The sequence below is a fragment of the Raphanus sativus genome, chromosome 9 (genome assembly GCF_000801105.2).
Source record: "Raphanus sativus cultivar WK10039 chromosome 9, ASM80110v3, whole genome shotgun sequence".
In the NCBI taxonomy this organism is placed as follows: Eukaryota; Viridiplantae; Streptophyta; class Magnoliopsida; order Brassicales; family Brassicaceae; genus Raphanus; species Raphanus sativus.
Genome location: NC_079519.1, coordinates 13,084,362 through 13,101,024, shown reverse-complemented (window position 1 = coordinate 13,101,024; position 16,663 = coordinate 13,084,362). Strand labels below are relative to the sequence as shown.

Genomic DNA, 16,663 nt, shown 5'->3' with positions numbered 1-16,663 from the left:
CAGGTCTGCGATCCGCCTACCAGCAATTCAGAGGAAAGACTTTGAATTAAAAAATATTTTTCTCTAGTGAGTCAACACCCCTTTCGTGGTCTTCCTCATGAAAATTCCACAGACCACATCAAAGAACTTGAGGACCTCGTGTCCAACATCAAGATGCATGGAGTCTCTGAAGATTACTTATTCTGCAAGCTTTTCCCGCATTCTCTTGCCGGAGATGAGACTTACTGACTGAAGCAGTTGCCGCCAGGATCTCTGACCTGCTGGAATGATATAAAAAGCGCCTTTCTCAACAACTTCTTCGATGACGCACGAACCGAAGAATTTAGGAATAAGATCTATAATTTCTCTCAAGGTACTACTGAAGCTTTTAAGGCATCTTGGGTGAGATTTAGAGCCTACCAGAGAGATTGCCCTCACCATGGATTTTCCAAGATTCAACTACTTAATATTTTCTTCAAAGGTCTCGATTGGGAATACCAAACGACTCTGGATGCTGCAAGTCAAGGGAACTTCAAAACTAGGAGTCCTGAAGAAGCTACGAGACTAATTGAAAATGTTGCTACTAGCACTAGTACCAAGAAAACAGATCTCAGGAGGAGGAAGATGGATAATTTGAACGGAGATTGGATATCCGAGACCTTTTCGCTTGAAAGAGATGAAGAAGAGCATGTATACCTCATCGATGAGATTGTCTCTTGCGAACAAAGACTTGCTGATCTGCAGAGAAACATGAGGTCTACAAGGAGTCACGAGACAGAACAGACTCATAAGAACAAGGTGGAATCTATGATAGAAGAAGTTTTGAAATGCCAGCAGAAGACGGCTGTGGATGTTGATTCATGTCAAAAATTTGGATAGCCGAGTTTCGCATGACGATGGGTTTGTCAAGTCTGCGCTGTACTTCTAAGGAGCGGGAAACGCCTTGTTCCAATTACAAGAGAAAGCGCTACCAATGGTGAACTCGCTGAGAGCGAGAGAACCGAAAAAGTGGCTCAAGAACTCTCAATGATTCTGAACCGATTAACCTCAGCGAAAAGGAAAAGCAAGATGCATCCATCGATCGACGAAGTAAACAAGATATCGATCGACGGCAGGGTAACTACATCGATCGACGTGGTGATGAAAACATCGATCGACGTACTACACCTACTACACCGAGAACGCACCCATCGAACCGGTAATAGAGAGAGTGTAAAGAACTTTACCTCCCTTCCCTCCCAACAAGTCGCAGACAAAACGAGAAATGGATAAAGCAATTTGCAAGAAATTTTTTGACAACATCACAGTTGAAATGCCGCTGAGTGATGCCATGAAAGTCTCACCTCCCATTAAGAAATATGTGAAAGACATGGTATCCAAGAGTTTTCCATCGTCGGAACACAGTGTCATGACGGTTTCACAAGATGTAAGTGTAATGATCCAAGGCAAAACACCAATTAAAAGACGACCCTGGTAGCTTCGTTTTAGATTGCAACATAAACGATAAAAACGATTTGATAGATCACTTTGCGATCTAGGCTCCAGCGTCAACCTGATGCCTTACTCTGTTGCTATATCCCTCGGGTTTGACGAATTTAAACCAACCCGAATAACCCTGGTTCTTTCTGATAGATCCGTTCGAGTACCGGAAGGACTACTTGAGGATGTACCTATAAAGATAAATAACTGTCATATACCTACGGACTTTGTTGTGCTAAAATACGAGCAAGAACCAAAGGATCCCCTTATTTTAGGAAGACCTTTTCTAGCCACAGCTGGCGCGATAATTCCAATGACTTTTGAAAAGGAAAAATTAATCAAGTGTCCCCTACTCGATAATCAAGCATTCTCTATGGATGACATCTTTGAGTTAGCTGAAGAATCCTTCGAGGATCTAAGCTCAGATGACCCCCTAGAAAATAACCTTTCTATCACTGGAAAAGACATGTTTAGCATAGATATTAGAACTTACGAATTTTTACACGGTTGATGAACGCAAGCGAGGAAATCACAAATGTTTACAAAGAGGAAAACGACGACTCAAAAACCGACGTCGAAAATCTACAATGTACCATCGATCGACAACCATCTCAGAAAAAGTGCCTAAGGTCGAATTAAAACAATTACCAGCTGGACTCAAATACACCTTTCTATATAATGACTCATATCCCATAATCGTCAATGCTAATATGAGTAATGAAGAACTTGCATTGTTATTAAACAAATTGCGCAAGCACCGGAAAGCTCTCGGGTTTTCTCTCGAAGACATTCCTGGTATCTCTCCAGATCTTTGCATGCACCGCATTCACTTAGACGATGAATCGAAATCATCAATAGAACACCAAAGGAGGCTAGACCCGAATCTGAAAGAAGTAGTTAAGAAAGAAATTATTAAACTACTAGATGCCGGAATCATTTATCCGATTTCGGATAGCAACTGGGTAAGCCCGGTGCATGTTGTACCAAAGAAAAGAGGTATTACAGTGGTAAAGAACGATAAAGATGAACTCATTCCCATGAGAACTATCACTGGACATCGAATGTGTATCGATTACATAAATTTAAATGCCACCACTAAGAAGGATCATTTTCCTCTGCCCTTCATTGACCAAATTCTTGAAAGATTAGTGAATCGTCAATACTACGGTTTTCTCGACGGTTACTCAGGATTTTTCCAAATCCCTATCCATCCTGACGATCAGGAAAAGACCACATTCACTTGTCCATATGGTACATTCGCTTACCGCAGAATGCCCTTTGGGCTTTGTAATGCTCATGCTACTTTCCAGAGATGTATGATGTCCATCTTCACAGATATGATCGAGGATTTCATGGAAGTATCCATGGATGATTTCTCGGTGTATGGGTCTGATTTTACATCATGCCTCAACAATTTGTCCAAGGTATTAGCTAGATGTGAGGAGAAAACCTTGTTCTAAATTGGGAAAAATGTCATTTATCGTTAACGATGGGATTGTTATAGGCCACAAGGTATCAGCAGCCGGTATCGAGGTGGACAGAGCTAAAATAGAGGTGATGACAGGTTTGCCAACACCCACCAATGTCAAAGCTGTAAGAAGTTTTTTGGGACATGCTGGATTCTACAAGAGATTCATAAAAGATTTTAGCAAAATAGCCAGACCCCTTACATCTCTCCTGTGCAAAGAAGTCAAATTCAACTTCACTCCTGAGTGCTTAAAAGCTTTTGAAGAGATTAAGACAGCTCTAGTGATTGTTCCCATTGTGCAAGCTCCATATTGGAATTTACCTTTCGAAATAATGTGCGATGCAAGCGATTTTGCTGTAGGTGCAGTACTTGGGCAGAAAAAGGATAAGAAGCTACATGTTATCTGCTATGCTAGTAAGACTCTAGATGATGCGCAAAGAAACTATGCGACGACCGAAAAAGAGTTACTAGCAGTTGTTTTTGCTTTCAAAAAATTTCGTCCCTACTTAGTTGGCTCGAAAGTAGTTGTGCATACTGATCACGCTGCCTTGAAATACTTAATGCAAAAGAAAGATGCAAAACCAAGACTTTTGAGATGGATCCTGCTCCTGCAAGAATTTGATATCGAAATAAAGGATAAAAGAGGAGTAGAAAACAGAGTAGCTGACCACCTTTCCCGAATTAGAGTTGAAGATGATGTTCCAATTGATGACTCCCTACCCACGGAAAACGTCTATCAAATGTGGGAATCGAAATTCACACTGTCGATTTTAGTGAATAATAAACGGAGGAAAGTTAAGTAAACCTAACTTCTCCTGAAGGTCCCGGATATCTGCGGGGCCACGCACAAGACAATCAATATATCGAGAAGTTCGTATTAAAATCGTAAGGGAAAAAGAAAAGAGCAAAGATGATCTTATTTCCGAATTCACGTTTGAGCGTTTGGACAACAGGTAAAGACGTCGGCTACGAGAGCTGTCGGTCAGTTCGCTAGTCTAGCAACCTAAATCTAACCTAGTTGAGTCGCAGCTCGCTAGTAAAAACGGAAATAAAAATGCCTAAGTTGCTCTAGAGAAATTTTGATGATGTTCCCTCTGCTCCTTGCCCCAAGCTTTCTTATATACTCCTCCTTAAGACGGTCTATCCTTCCTTTGGGCCAGATCTCTCGCGAATCGGGCTATTCCATTTTCATAGATCTTCATGTCTATCGGGAAACTTCGCATTTATCTTCGGAAAACTTGACATTTATCTTTTGGAAACTTGACATTTATCTTGTTATGTAAAGATAAACACAAACCGTCATACTTATCTCGAATTAGATTTAAAAAATCGTAAACGGGCCGTTTGGTCGTGTTCGGACCCTTTCGGGCCGTTCTTTAGACCTTGGACGTTTTTACGATTTTTCCAGAAAGTAATCTTGTCATGATATCGATTTTCCGAAAGATTCCCAATTCCTCGTATAGTTGAGATGATTGGTGTTTTAAGATAACCGCCATCGTTTTGTACGATGAATTGAAAATCTTTCCGTTAATCGAACATTTCGCGGTTTTCCGAATCTTCCTCGACGATTCCGATCGAAACGGAACGGGAGTCTTACGTTCATGATTTTAAAGATTCGTACTGCGAAGCTTCAAGCAAGGATGCAAAGTATAGACTGGACTAGTGCCAGGACGGTTATACGAAGAATTGGCCGTACTCGCCGAACGACCAGCAGCCCGGCGAGCAGAACGCGAGTCTGGTCGCCCGGCGAGCAGAACGCGAGTCTGGTCGCCCGGCGAGCAGAACGCGAGTCTGGTCGCCCGGCGAGCAGAACGCGAGTCTGGTCGCCCGGTGAGAAGAATGCGAGTCTGCTCGCCCAGCGAGCAGAAATGGGACTGTTGGGGAAAAATATCCAGACATGAGTTTTCTCCAGCTTCCGGCTAGGTCCTCGACTTCCGGACCCTTGCTCAAGAAGAAACCAGGAACTGACCCCTGCCTTGGGTCCGACCCCTAGATTGGACCGACCCCTTGGAGTAAAATAGAAGTTTTCTACCTAAGGAGAAACTTCCATTTTCTGATTATGGAAGAGTTCTATTACTTGAAGCCGACATCTACAACTATAAAAGGATAGCCCAAACCCTAGAATAAGGGATCGACTTTTGGAGACTAGAAGATTAGAGTTTAGGCGACTAGAACTAGGGTTTATACACCCAAACAATGTAGTCCCGACCAAAACACTCAATAACATCTTCTAGTTTACGATTTCTCTTGCTTTCATACAAATCCTCTAGTGTTCCGTAGCACTTAAACGATCTTACACAAAAATACCGTAACAGTTTGACGCTAGAGGGAGGGGGGTGATCCAACTATGTGACGATGGCATTAGAGGACGATGCTAACCAGACGGTGATGACTCCGAGAAAGATCGAGCTCCTCAACAAGCTCGAGTTTCTTCAGAGTCAGGTTACCGATCTTCACAAAGCTCGGGAGACAACACCCGGAGGTCCCAAACTTCTCCTTGAAGTTCAAACCCTAAAAGACCAACTTGGAGAGCACTCCAAGCAACTACAGCAAAGCGCCGAGAAGCTAGACGCCATAGAGGCGGAGAATCTTGTCCTCCGATAAGAGAACCATACCCTCGGTGAAGCTAGCAACAAGCGAAAGCGGTTCCAAACTAAGGTACGACCCATGGCTTAACTCTACACTCCGCGCGACAGTGAAGAGGTACCTTGTCGACCCGCCTCAACCCAAGACAAACCCGAAAGCCGAGGAGCCGCGAACGATAGGGCCCGAGTACAAGTAGATAGCGATTCCGATACGGAGGACGAGGAGTATTCACCAGATGATCCCGAGATCTCAGATCCAGTCCTAGCAGCCTACTTAGAAAGAGTGGTCTCCGAAAGGTTCGACACCATTTAATCTATGGTAGAAAGGCTCCCAGGGGCAGCTCCTCCTATTCGAAGAAGAAATCAGGGGTCCTACTCCGATACACCTTTCGTGGAAGAGATTGCTTTAGTGGAGACGCCGCGAAAGTTCTCTTTCCCAAGCATAAAGATGTACGAAAGTACTGGGGATCCCGACAATCACATTGCTTAGTACAAGCAACACATGCTAGCAGTAGCAATCCCTCGGGATGCATGGAAAGCTACCATGTGCAAAGGATTCGGATCGACCTTGACCGGCCCCGCTCTTCAGTGGTATATCAACCTGCCCACCAAATCCATCAAATCCTTTGCAGCCCTTAGCGATAAGTTTGTGGAGCAGTTCGCTAGCAGCCGTGACCTAGAGAAGAACTCGGATGATCTCTATGAGATCCTCCAGCATAGGAATAAGCCCCTTCGTTCTTACATAGCTCGCTTCAACCAAGCGAAGGTAGCTATTCCTGAGTGCAACGTTATACGGCTATCTCAGCCTTCAAGAGGGGTCTACTTCCAGAGGGAGACCTTTACAAGGAGCTGATCAAATACAAGTGCATGATTATGGAAGACGTGCTGTCTCGTGCTTGGGCTCAAGTAAGATGGGAAGAAGATGTCGCTAGTAGGGCTAAAGCCGGTCCGAAGTATGATCAGAAGTCATCAAAGCCTACAAGGAGTGACCGCGACGAGCCTTCTCACTCTAAGTCCCGCTAGGGGGACCTTTGCCTTGATCCGAAGGGATGATGGTGTCTACTTGGCCTGACATCTCCCATCTCGCGATATCCAAAGCAGAGCTGATCGGTGTCTTACGACAAATGGGTCCTCAAGTCAAGTGGCCTCCTAAGATGAAGGCCGCGGAGGCTAATCAAAATCCCAAGCAATGGTGCGAGTTCCATAGTGATCATGGTCATACTACGGAGGATTGCATAGCCCTAAAGATGGAAGTCGCCGAGCTCCTCAAGAAAGGCTATCTACAGGAGTTCTTCTCGGATAAAGCCAAGAACCTTCTAAATAAAGAAGGTCCCAGTCTCCCTATCGAGACAGCTCCTGCATTGCCACCACAGCAAGACAAGGTGATCCACGTCATCACAGGCGGATCAGAGGTAGGCAGAATTAGCAGTGCCGCAGCCAAGAAAAGTACTCGCAATGCCAGGAACGGCCAAGAGGCCGAGGGTCCCAAGCGCCTACTCCTTGGAACAAATGAGATCAGTTTCACTGCAAGGGAGCAGGAGAAGGTTCTCACCCCTCATCATGACGCACTCGTCATTTCACTTACCATAGCAAACTGCCTGGTCAAGCGGATACTAGTAGATAATAGGAGCTCCAGCAACATAATCTTCTATTCGGCCTTCGCCGACCTGGGTTTGGAACCTACAACTCTAACCAGAAAGGCAACCCCCCTCGTAGGCTTCAGTGGAGAAGTCAAACAAACCTTAGGAGAGGTCCTTCTTCTCGTGTATGCCGAAGGGGTAAACCAAGCCACGAAGTTGCTGGTCTTCGACTGCCCCTCATCATACAATGTGATATTGGGAAGACCTTGGATCCATGACATGGGAGCCGTACCTTCAACTTTGCACCAGCTGGTCAAGTTCCCAACCCCTTGGGACATCAGAGCGGTCAAGGGGGATCAAGAGAATGCTAGGTCTTGCTATCAGACTACCCTTAGGGGAAAGACTCATGTCTTATAGCAATTACAGAAGAAGCTTCCGGCCCCACATACCGAACAACCGGAAGTGGAAGAAATGGATGATGTCCCGCTCACGGAAGGGAACTCAAGTCGAAACTTAAAGATAGGTTCCAAGCTTCCGGAAAGCTTGAGAAGGAGACTGGTCGATTTCTTAAGATCCAACTCCGATTGCTTTGCCTGGTCTCACGAAGACATGCCTGGAATTGATCCCGATGTTATCATTCATCAACTCAAGATGGATCCAATGCATCCTCCTGTCAGACTGAAGAGAAGAAAATTCGCTCCTGAAAGGGACGAGATAATCAACAAAGAGGTCAAGAACCTACTAGATGCTGGATTCATACGAGAGGTGCAATACCCGGAATGGCTAGCCAATGTGGTGGTCGTCAGGAAGAAGAATGGGAAGTGGAGAGTCTGTATCGATTACACGGACCTTAATAAGTCTTGTCCTAAAGATCCTTTCCCTCTGCCTCACATCGCGACGCAACAGCTGGTCACGAGCTGATGAGTTTCATGGATGTGTTCTCTGGATATAACCAGATCCTAATGCACCCTGACGATCAAGAGAAGACCTTATTCATGACCTCAAGGGGTATCTATTGTTACAAGGTTATGCCTTTCAGATTGAAGAACGTCGGCTCGACCTACCAAAGGCTTGTCAACATGATGTTCGCCGACCAGATAGGACAGACCATGGAAGTCTACATTGATGACATGTTGGTAAAGTCCCTAGACGCCGAAGACCATATCTCAGACCTTCAACAAGCCTTCACCACTCTCAGGAGGTACAACATGAAGCTAAACCCTTCAAAGTTCTCGTTCGGAGTAAGCTCTGGAAAGTTCCTAGGGTACATAGTCACTCACAGGGGCATTGAAGCAAACCCATAGCAGGTGAGAGCGATCCAGGTGATACCTTCTCCTCCCAGCGTCAAAGAGGTGCAAAGACTGACATGAAGGATGACTGCCTTGAGCAGATTCATCTCCAGGCTATCCGACAAGTCGCACGCCTTCTTCGAAACCCTGAAGGACCCCAAGGACTTCCAATGGACCGAGAAATGTGAGCAAGCCCTATCCGATCTCAAGGCCTATCTCACTACTCCACCTCTCCTCTCAAAACCCTTGGAAGGAGAGGTTTTGTTGCTCTATCAGGCGGTATCAGAACACGCAGTCAGTGCGGTCCTAGTAAGGGAAGAAGGAATAAAACAACATCCTATCTACTACGTTGGCAAATCTTTACTAGACGCGGAGACCCGCTATAGTCACCTTGAGAAGCTGGCCCTTGCTTTAGTTAGCGCTGCTCGAAAGCTACTCCCCTACTTCCAGGCTCATCAAATCGTGGTGGTTACCTCCTTCCCCATCAAGGCAGTTCTGCATAAGCCAGTAGTGTCTGGACGACTAGCAAAATGGGCTATAGAGCTGGGGGAATACGACGTGATCTTCCGGCCTGCAACAGCCATCAAATCGCAAATCCTGGAAGATTTCGTAGCTGAATTCTCTCCTGCCATGCTTCCAGCCCTGGAACAAGAGGTAAAGCTTCGTGATAGCAAAGGGGAGAAAGGCGAATGGACACTGTACGTTGATGGGTCTAGTAACGTAAGGGGCGCAGGTGTGGGACTGGTCCTAACTTCCCCCACGGGGGAATCAACCTCAAGGGCCGTACGTTGCAACTTCAATAGCAGGGCTGACACTCGCCAAACATATGGGGATGGAAGATATCCAGGTCTTCAGCGATTCACAACTGATCATAAGCCAAATCCAAGGAGACTATCAGGCGAAAGATCAGAGTATGATCAGATACCTATCCGTGGCTAAGCGACTACACGACAGGTTCCGACATTGTAAGCAACCCAGATTCCTAGGGAGCACAACTCCCAGGCTGACGCTCTAGCTAACCTAGGGTCCGCCCTAGAAACTACAAGTCACATGAGCATCCCACTACTGGTACTCCAATGGCCCACGACCGAAAAGGAGACGGAACCTGAAGAAGTATCCGTGGTAGATGAAGGAGAGACCTGGATGACGCCCATCACCAACTATCTAAGGTATGACACCTTGCCTGAAGATCGAGACGAAAGTCGGAAGATAAGGCGCCAAGCTGCAAGGTATTGCTTTTCCGAGGGGAAACTATACCGAAGATCCTTTTCAGGACCCTATCTACGATGTCTTACCCCTAGAGAAGCCGCCAGGATATTAGAAGAGCTGCATGAAGGAGAATGTGGTTCCCACTCTAGTGGTCGGAGCCTGGTACTCAGAGCTAGAAGAGCAGGATACTATTGGCCAACCATGGCGAGGGACTCCCTCAAACAAGCCAAGCTCTGTAGTCAATGCCAGAAGCACGCGGCAATCTCCAACCTTCCACCAGAGAACCTCAAATCCCTAAGTTCTCCTTGGCCCTTCCGAAAATGGGGCATGGACATCGTAGGAAAGTTCCCTATGGCACCGGGGCAAAAGATTTTTCTCCTAGTCGTGACAGACTATTTCACCAAATGGGTGGAAGCTGAAGCACTAGCCAAGATAACGGATCTCCAAATCAGGAAATTCCTATGGACTAACGTGATCACACGCTTCGGAACTCCCCATGAGATCGTCACAGACAACGGACCCCAGTTCAGAAGCTATAACTTCCGAAAGTTCTGCAAGGACTGGAACATCAAGCTCTCCTACTCAGCACCACGACACCCTCAATCTAACGGCCAAGCAGAATCCACTAACAAGACAGTGGTGAACATGCTCAAGAAGCGCCTAGAAGACGCCCATGGGCGATGGGCAGAAGAGCTACACGGAGTACTCTGGGCCTATCGGACAACCCTGAAGACGGCTACCCAGGAGACTCCCTTCTCCCTTGTCTATGGTGCTGACGTGGTGATACCCACAGAGGTGCACGTAAGGACCATGGTCTCTGAATTCCTTTTCCAGGAGGAGAATAACGAGCTAATGTCCCTGAGTCTAGGCCTACTCGACGAAAAGAGGGAGGCGGCCTGCGTTAGAAATGCATCCTACCTGTTGAAAGTCGCCAAGAGCTACAACAAAAAGGTCAGATCCAGAACCTTCCAGAAAGGGGACCGGGTCCTAAGGCGAGTATGTGACCACACAAGGGATAAATCAGCCGGAAAACTCGCTCCTGGATGGGAAGGTCCCTATAAGGTAATAGAGGTGCAAGGGGCAGGAGCCTATAAGCTGGAAGACAGCAACGGCAAGGTCCAATCCAATTGCTGGAACGCCTTGCACCTCAAATCCTATCACTTCTAGAGTAAGATCCACGGATCAAGCTCTATATACTACTACTATTATTATGATATATTTAAGTACACTGGTTTCCTACTCCTATGTATGCGATAACGTCTCCGGACTAAGCTTATAAAATACATTATTAGTTACGGCTAAAGGGGTTATAGGAACTCCAATGTACTTAAAGGGGCATACTAGCTAGGTCAGGTCTTAAGGGATCTTAGACCTCAGCAAACCCTATATACACTAGTGAGATTACTCACATAGGTGTACGACATATAAGGAACGGGTCTGATCAACCCTATTACATTGTCTGCACCTCGGGCCCTGCGTAAAGGCTATAAGTCCAAGAGTTACGTGGGGACCACCGTACCAGTGCTACCCAAACACTGTGTTAAAGACGCTACGAGCTACATACACGCAGGGGGCATGACGTACACTGCAAAGTACTGTAATCAGATGCTGACGGCTGATATGCAGGGAGCAAACGTGCGAAAATACCGGTTAGCACCAAAATTTAATACTTATCCGGACGTGGAAAGTAGTGTGTCTGGTGTGAAGTCGCTCCGCGGGGCAGGCCTACGCCAGACCACAGTAAGTCTGAGCGTGACCTTTTCTGCAGAAAGGTAGAGTGCAGCATTGAGATTCACGAGAGTGGCATATACCTCCGGGTGGCAGAGTGCGGTTTCTCAATAACAGATCAGTAGTGGTTCCCCCATGGGGAGCAGAATACGATCACAAACCTCCCGTAACGCATATGGCCTTAGTGTCTATGACGAAACTCAGGGTTCAATACGGCCTCAGGGTCTATATAATAACCTCCGGGTTTAGTACGGCCTCCGGGTCTATAAAAGAACCTCAGGGTTCAACGCAGCCTCCGGGTCTGTAAGGAATCTCCGGATTCTAGATCACCTCAGGGTCGATCAAGGGCCTTCGGGTCTAACTGATCTTCGGATCTAGTAAGAACATCAGGGTTCAAGGATCTTCGAATCCTAAATACCAACCTTCGGGTTTGCCAAAAACCTCATGGTTCAAAAGCATCAACCTCCGGGTTCGAGGTATCCATAGGGTTTAATCATGGTCCCCGGATCTAAAGATCCCCAACACTCAGAAAACCTCAGGGTTCAATGATTAAACCTTTGGGTTCAATAAAACGGCCTTCGGGCCTAGGTAAAGAGCCTCAGGGTTCAAGACCTTAAGAACTTCCGGGTTCTAAGGCTCAAGAACCTCAGGGTTCAAACCAAGCTAGAACTCTAGGGTTCCAAGCAAGGATCTTTCATTCCAAATCTAAAACTCAGGTTTTTAATAATGGATTACAAGGTCTAACGTTTTTCTGATCATTTCAGGATTCAATCAATCTACTAACAGGATCCAGGTCCTAGACGTTGATATCCATTCAAGGGGTCAGCCCTTACATGGGTCCAGCCCTCACGAGGAGTCAACCCCTTTCAAGGGTCCATCCCTTTTGAGGTCTCGTCCCTCCCTAGGGTATATTCCTTTCCACGAATCCGCATGTCTACCTAGGTGCCTTTGCGTTCCGAAGATATGGAATCGATTCAACGAGATCTAGACCCTCCGGCTATCAATACGGTTGCAGGGCTCAAGCCCCGGTACCTCTATAGCTCTAGGTGGCATAACCCCCAGGGTGAACCTATCATCGATTCCTAAAACCTCGTCTGATCTGATTAGGGTTATGGTCGGCCTTCGGCCCATAACCTCTAATAGGGGACTCCCCATCCTCGAAACATAAACAAAGCAATTCCTTTCGGAAGACGACTCTATGCTACTCAAAGATAAAAACAGAAGCATAAATAGATTAAAGCTAAGACCCCCGAGGGTCAGTACTTAAAAAGTCTTAAGGCACGAAGGCCTGATGTTTAAAAACAAAACCCCGAAGGGTAAAAACAACAACAAAAACCCGAAGGGCTTGAAAGATCAAGAGTTCAAAAGATAGGGAGATCATGTAGAAGGAGAAGCACCCGCGCCCTCAGATGGAGCAGGGTAAGTCTCCTTGGCAGCAACGGCTTCGGGAAGAGGCGGCTCATCATCAAATGAAGGAGGAGGTTAGCCTCAGCCTCTTTCACCAGCTTGTATCGCTGGAACTCCACAGCCAACTCCCATTTGTCGGTGTGCTCCTTAAGCCATTCCCTCATCAGTTCCCAGCGAGCGGTCACCTTGGCCCCACTCATTGCCATCATCCTTTCGTCCTCAAAGGACTCCTTCTCCAGCTTCAGCCCACAGAGCTCCTCCTGGGTCTCCTCCAGTTGACGTGTCAGAGCAGTGTTCTCTGCAGTAGTAGCAGTCTCAGCATCCTTCGAGTTCTTCAGCTTGAGCTGAAGGGATTTGATCTCCTTTCCCTGAGCCAGGACTCTGTTCTTCTCTTCCTTGAGCTGAGCATTCACGCTCTCCAGCTCCTTCTTGGATGACTGCTCGTTCACCATGTCCTCAAGGTGGTGAATCTGAGACATAACCTGCAAACCAAACAACAATGATTGCCGATCCATATAACGAAGGAAGAAAAAGAAAAGAAGCGAAGTCTTACCTGGAGGAGATCAAACTGAACACTCTCAAAGGCCTTTGGGAGATCCCCATAAGGAAGAAAGCAGGCACTCCATGGAAACGTGGAGGAAGAGAGATCAGCTACCACCTTGGCTAAGTCCACGCAAGGGTTAAGAGAAGGCTCTGGAGTCGAGGACTTCGGAGTCGATCCTGAGGCCCGAGTTCTTCTCCTTGAGGCAGAAGGGGCTGAGCTAGTAAGTCCCTTGCGCTTGGAACTCTTGATGATTTGGACATCATCATCACCCGAGGTAGTGGCCTTAGCAGCAGGCTTCTTGGCTGAGAGCTTCCCCGCGGCCTGCATGAATGTCTCCATAGCTTTTTCTCCTGTGGATCCCGAAATATTACCTGCAAAGAATCAAAGCAGTCAATGAACCAGTTCGCAAGAAAAGGCATGCCATGAAAACTTACCCCAAATACTACACTGCCTTAAGACTTCTTTGCTGGTGAGAAAGGTGGTTTGACGACGCGACGGAGGAAGATCGTGGACCTGATCAGCAACTTCTTTCCCTTCAGACACGGGCTTGTGAGACACCTCTGCGATAAAAAAACAACAAGAACAAATTAGTATCGCGATCAAAGGTTATTTGAGAAGAATAATGACCTACCCACTACATGCCAAATAGGAGAAAACCCGGGGAGGGTTACGAAGGCAAATCTCTCTGCCCATCTACTACTAAAGACCGGATGACGCTTCCTTGCACCTTTCTTGATCTCCCGAACTAAAGCTTGGCTACTACGAGGGTGGAGGTAATACTTCCCCTTTGATCCAGGTAGATCAACAACATAATACAAGGGGAGCACCTCGTTTACCCCTATCACCAAGCGCTCCAAGTCACCGAGGTTCTGGATCACGATCAAGGTTCTCCAGGCTGGAGGAGTCAGCTGACCCGGGGAGATGTCCAAATGTTCCGAGAGTTTGGCAATCAGAGAAGGGACGCGATCCCGAAAGCTCGCCTCAAAGTATGCCTTGTAGATCGGGATCTCATCAACTTCGAAATCCGATATCCTATCAGAAGAACTCGGAACTCGGATCTCCACATCCTGGGGAAGATCGTACTTCCTCCTCCACTCTTCAACGTCTCTCCGTCCGATCCTGGAAACCGGACCCACCAACAAAGACTCTTCGGCTTCATCGCCGGAAGGAGCATACTCCGCGACGTCAAGACGAGGACCCTCCGCGTCGGCTATGGGTTCGGGGGACTGAGAAGAAGAGTTCACCGAGCCTAGGGTTTCGGATCTAACTCTACTATCTACGGGGGATTCTAGGGATTTCCTGGGGGAACCGTCGGACATTATCGATGTAGTATAAGAGAAGAAAAGAGATGAGGGAAGAAGACGGCTACCTGAACAAGAGGAAATCTTCGAGAGAGGGAGCCGCCGAGAGAGAGAATCTTGAAGAGAATAGAGAAGAAATGAGAAGAAAGAGACTATGCTCTCGATCAAATGAAAGAAAGAAGGAGAAAACCCTATGGTGGCGAACACGTGCCTCGTGAAAATCGCCACGCGACCAAACGGGCGCCAAACGGAGAAACTCAACCGTCTTTGGGCCTATTCGCGAAGCCCACCTCATCCGATCAAGTTCAGAAAAGCAAGGCTTGTACCCCTGGATTTTTAAAGAAAAAGAATGCTCTATCTCTTCTCTTCGTTTGAAAACAAGTCAAGATCTAGATATTCAAAGGAGATACGACTTCCAGAGCCTCGTAAAATCAGTGTCTCATTTCATCAATTAGGATCCCGGTCTGACCCACTGCAAGAAGATAAGGTACCTGTGGGAACCGAAATTCGCACTGTCGATTTTGATTAAGTAAAACGGAGGAAAGCTAAGTAAACCTAACTTTCCCTGAAGGTCCGGATTCTCTGCGACAACCAACGACAAGTGATCAAATAAATGCGGAAAGGTTTTATTGAGATTTGGGACTGGACCTTAAGGAAGGCTGCCTACGTACCCCTTTCGAGGATCAAGTCGGACGTAGTTCAGTTGGAAAGATTTGAACAAGAGATCGAACTGCATGGCGGAGTTCGTCTAGTACGAGCGTTTGTCATAGAAACGGGCATGTCGAGAATAACGCCTAGGGTTTCTATGTGCGGAACTCTAAGTAAAGCTTAATCGTTGGATCTTTCCGAGAGGAGTAGAGATATGCTAACGTGACGGAAGTAGGACAGGGGCGGCCGGACGTTCTAGGTCTTGCCTTGCTAGTCTGGCCACCTAAGTCCTACGTTCTCTAAGCTAGCAGGAATTCTCTAAGTCTAAATCTCGGATCTGCCCTAATTTTTGGATCTGCTCTCTCTCTTCATGATTTTCGCTCTGCCTTTCTTCCTCTCCCAAAGCTCCTTTATATACTCCTTCTTATGACGGTCTATTCTCCTCCTGGGCCGCAAGGCGGGCTTCTTTCCATTTTCGTCGGCTTTCATCGGGAAACTTGACATTTATCTTCTGGAAATTTGACATTTATCCTTCCGGCAATTTAGCATTTATCTCGCTATGCAAAGATAAACGTAAATCGTCGTATCTATCTCAGATAATCGTAAACGGACTGTCCGATCGTGTTTAGTCCCTTTCGGGCCGTTTCCAGGACTTCCGTGGTTTTCTACGATCTCTCCGGAAGTTCTTCATTCATTCGTAGAGTTGAGACGAGTGGTGTCTTAAGATAACCATCGCTGTTTCATACGAAGAATTTAAGATCTTCCTTCCGGTTGATACCTTACGAGTTTCCGAAGTGTTTCCGACGGTCTTTGATTGGAGTAAGGACTGGAGTTTCGTACACGGAATCTCGATGATTCGTCCTGCGAGGACTTGAGAAAAACTCAAAGTACAAACTTCAGACTGCCGGGGACTGGGATTCGTGTACCGAAGATCGTTATCCGAAGACCCGAGCCAGCACGGGGCTAGCCGCCCGGCGGCCATGGCCAGCACGGGTGGTAGCCGCCGGCGGCCACGGCCAGCACGGGGCTAGCCGCCCGGCGGCCACGGCCAGCACGGGCGCTAGCCGCCGGCGGCCACGGCCAGCACGGGGCTAGCCGCCCGGCGGCCACGGCCAGCACGGGCGCTAGCCGCCGGCGGCCACGGCCAGCACAGGGCTAGCCGCCCGGCGGCCACGGCCAGCACGGGCGCTAGCCGCCGGCGGCCACGGCCAGCACGGGGCTAGCCGCCCGGCGGCCACGGCCAGCACGGGCGCTAGCCGCCGGCGGCCACGGCCAGCACGGGCGCTAGCCGCCGGCGGCCACGGCCAGCACGGGGGCTAGCCGCCCGGCGGCTACGACCAGCACGTGCGTCTCGACGAGGGCTTCGATTTGATATCTTGATCGTTCTCTGGGTCCTCACGGTTTGAGAGAACGGGCTCTTTGAAGTTTCCCGGCGGCAAGGACCAG

General features: G+C 47.6%; 1 protein-coding gene and 1 non-coding gene across 2 annotated transcripts; one reads left to right on the top strand and one right to left on the bottom strand.

Moving 5' to 3' along the window:
- Positions 1–318: 318 nt before the first annotated feature.
- On the bottom strand, positions 319–425 carry LOC130500506 (small nucleolar RNA R71). The gene has a single exon (XR_008939128.1). It is a non-coding gene; the product is annotated as a small nucleolar RNA R71 (small nucleolar RNA).
- A 6,138-nt stretch (positions 426–6,563) lies between these two features.
- LOC130500064 (uncharacterized) lies at positions 6,564–7,508 on the top strand. The gene has a single exon (XM_056994763.1). The coding sequence runs from the start codon at positions 6,564–6,566 to the stop codon at positions 7,506–7,508; it is 945 nt and encodes a 314-aa protein (XP_056850743.1).
- The last annotated feature ends 9,155 nt before the right edge of the window (positions 7,509–16,663 follow it).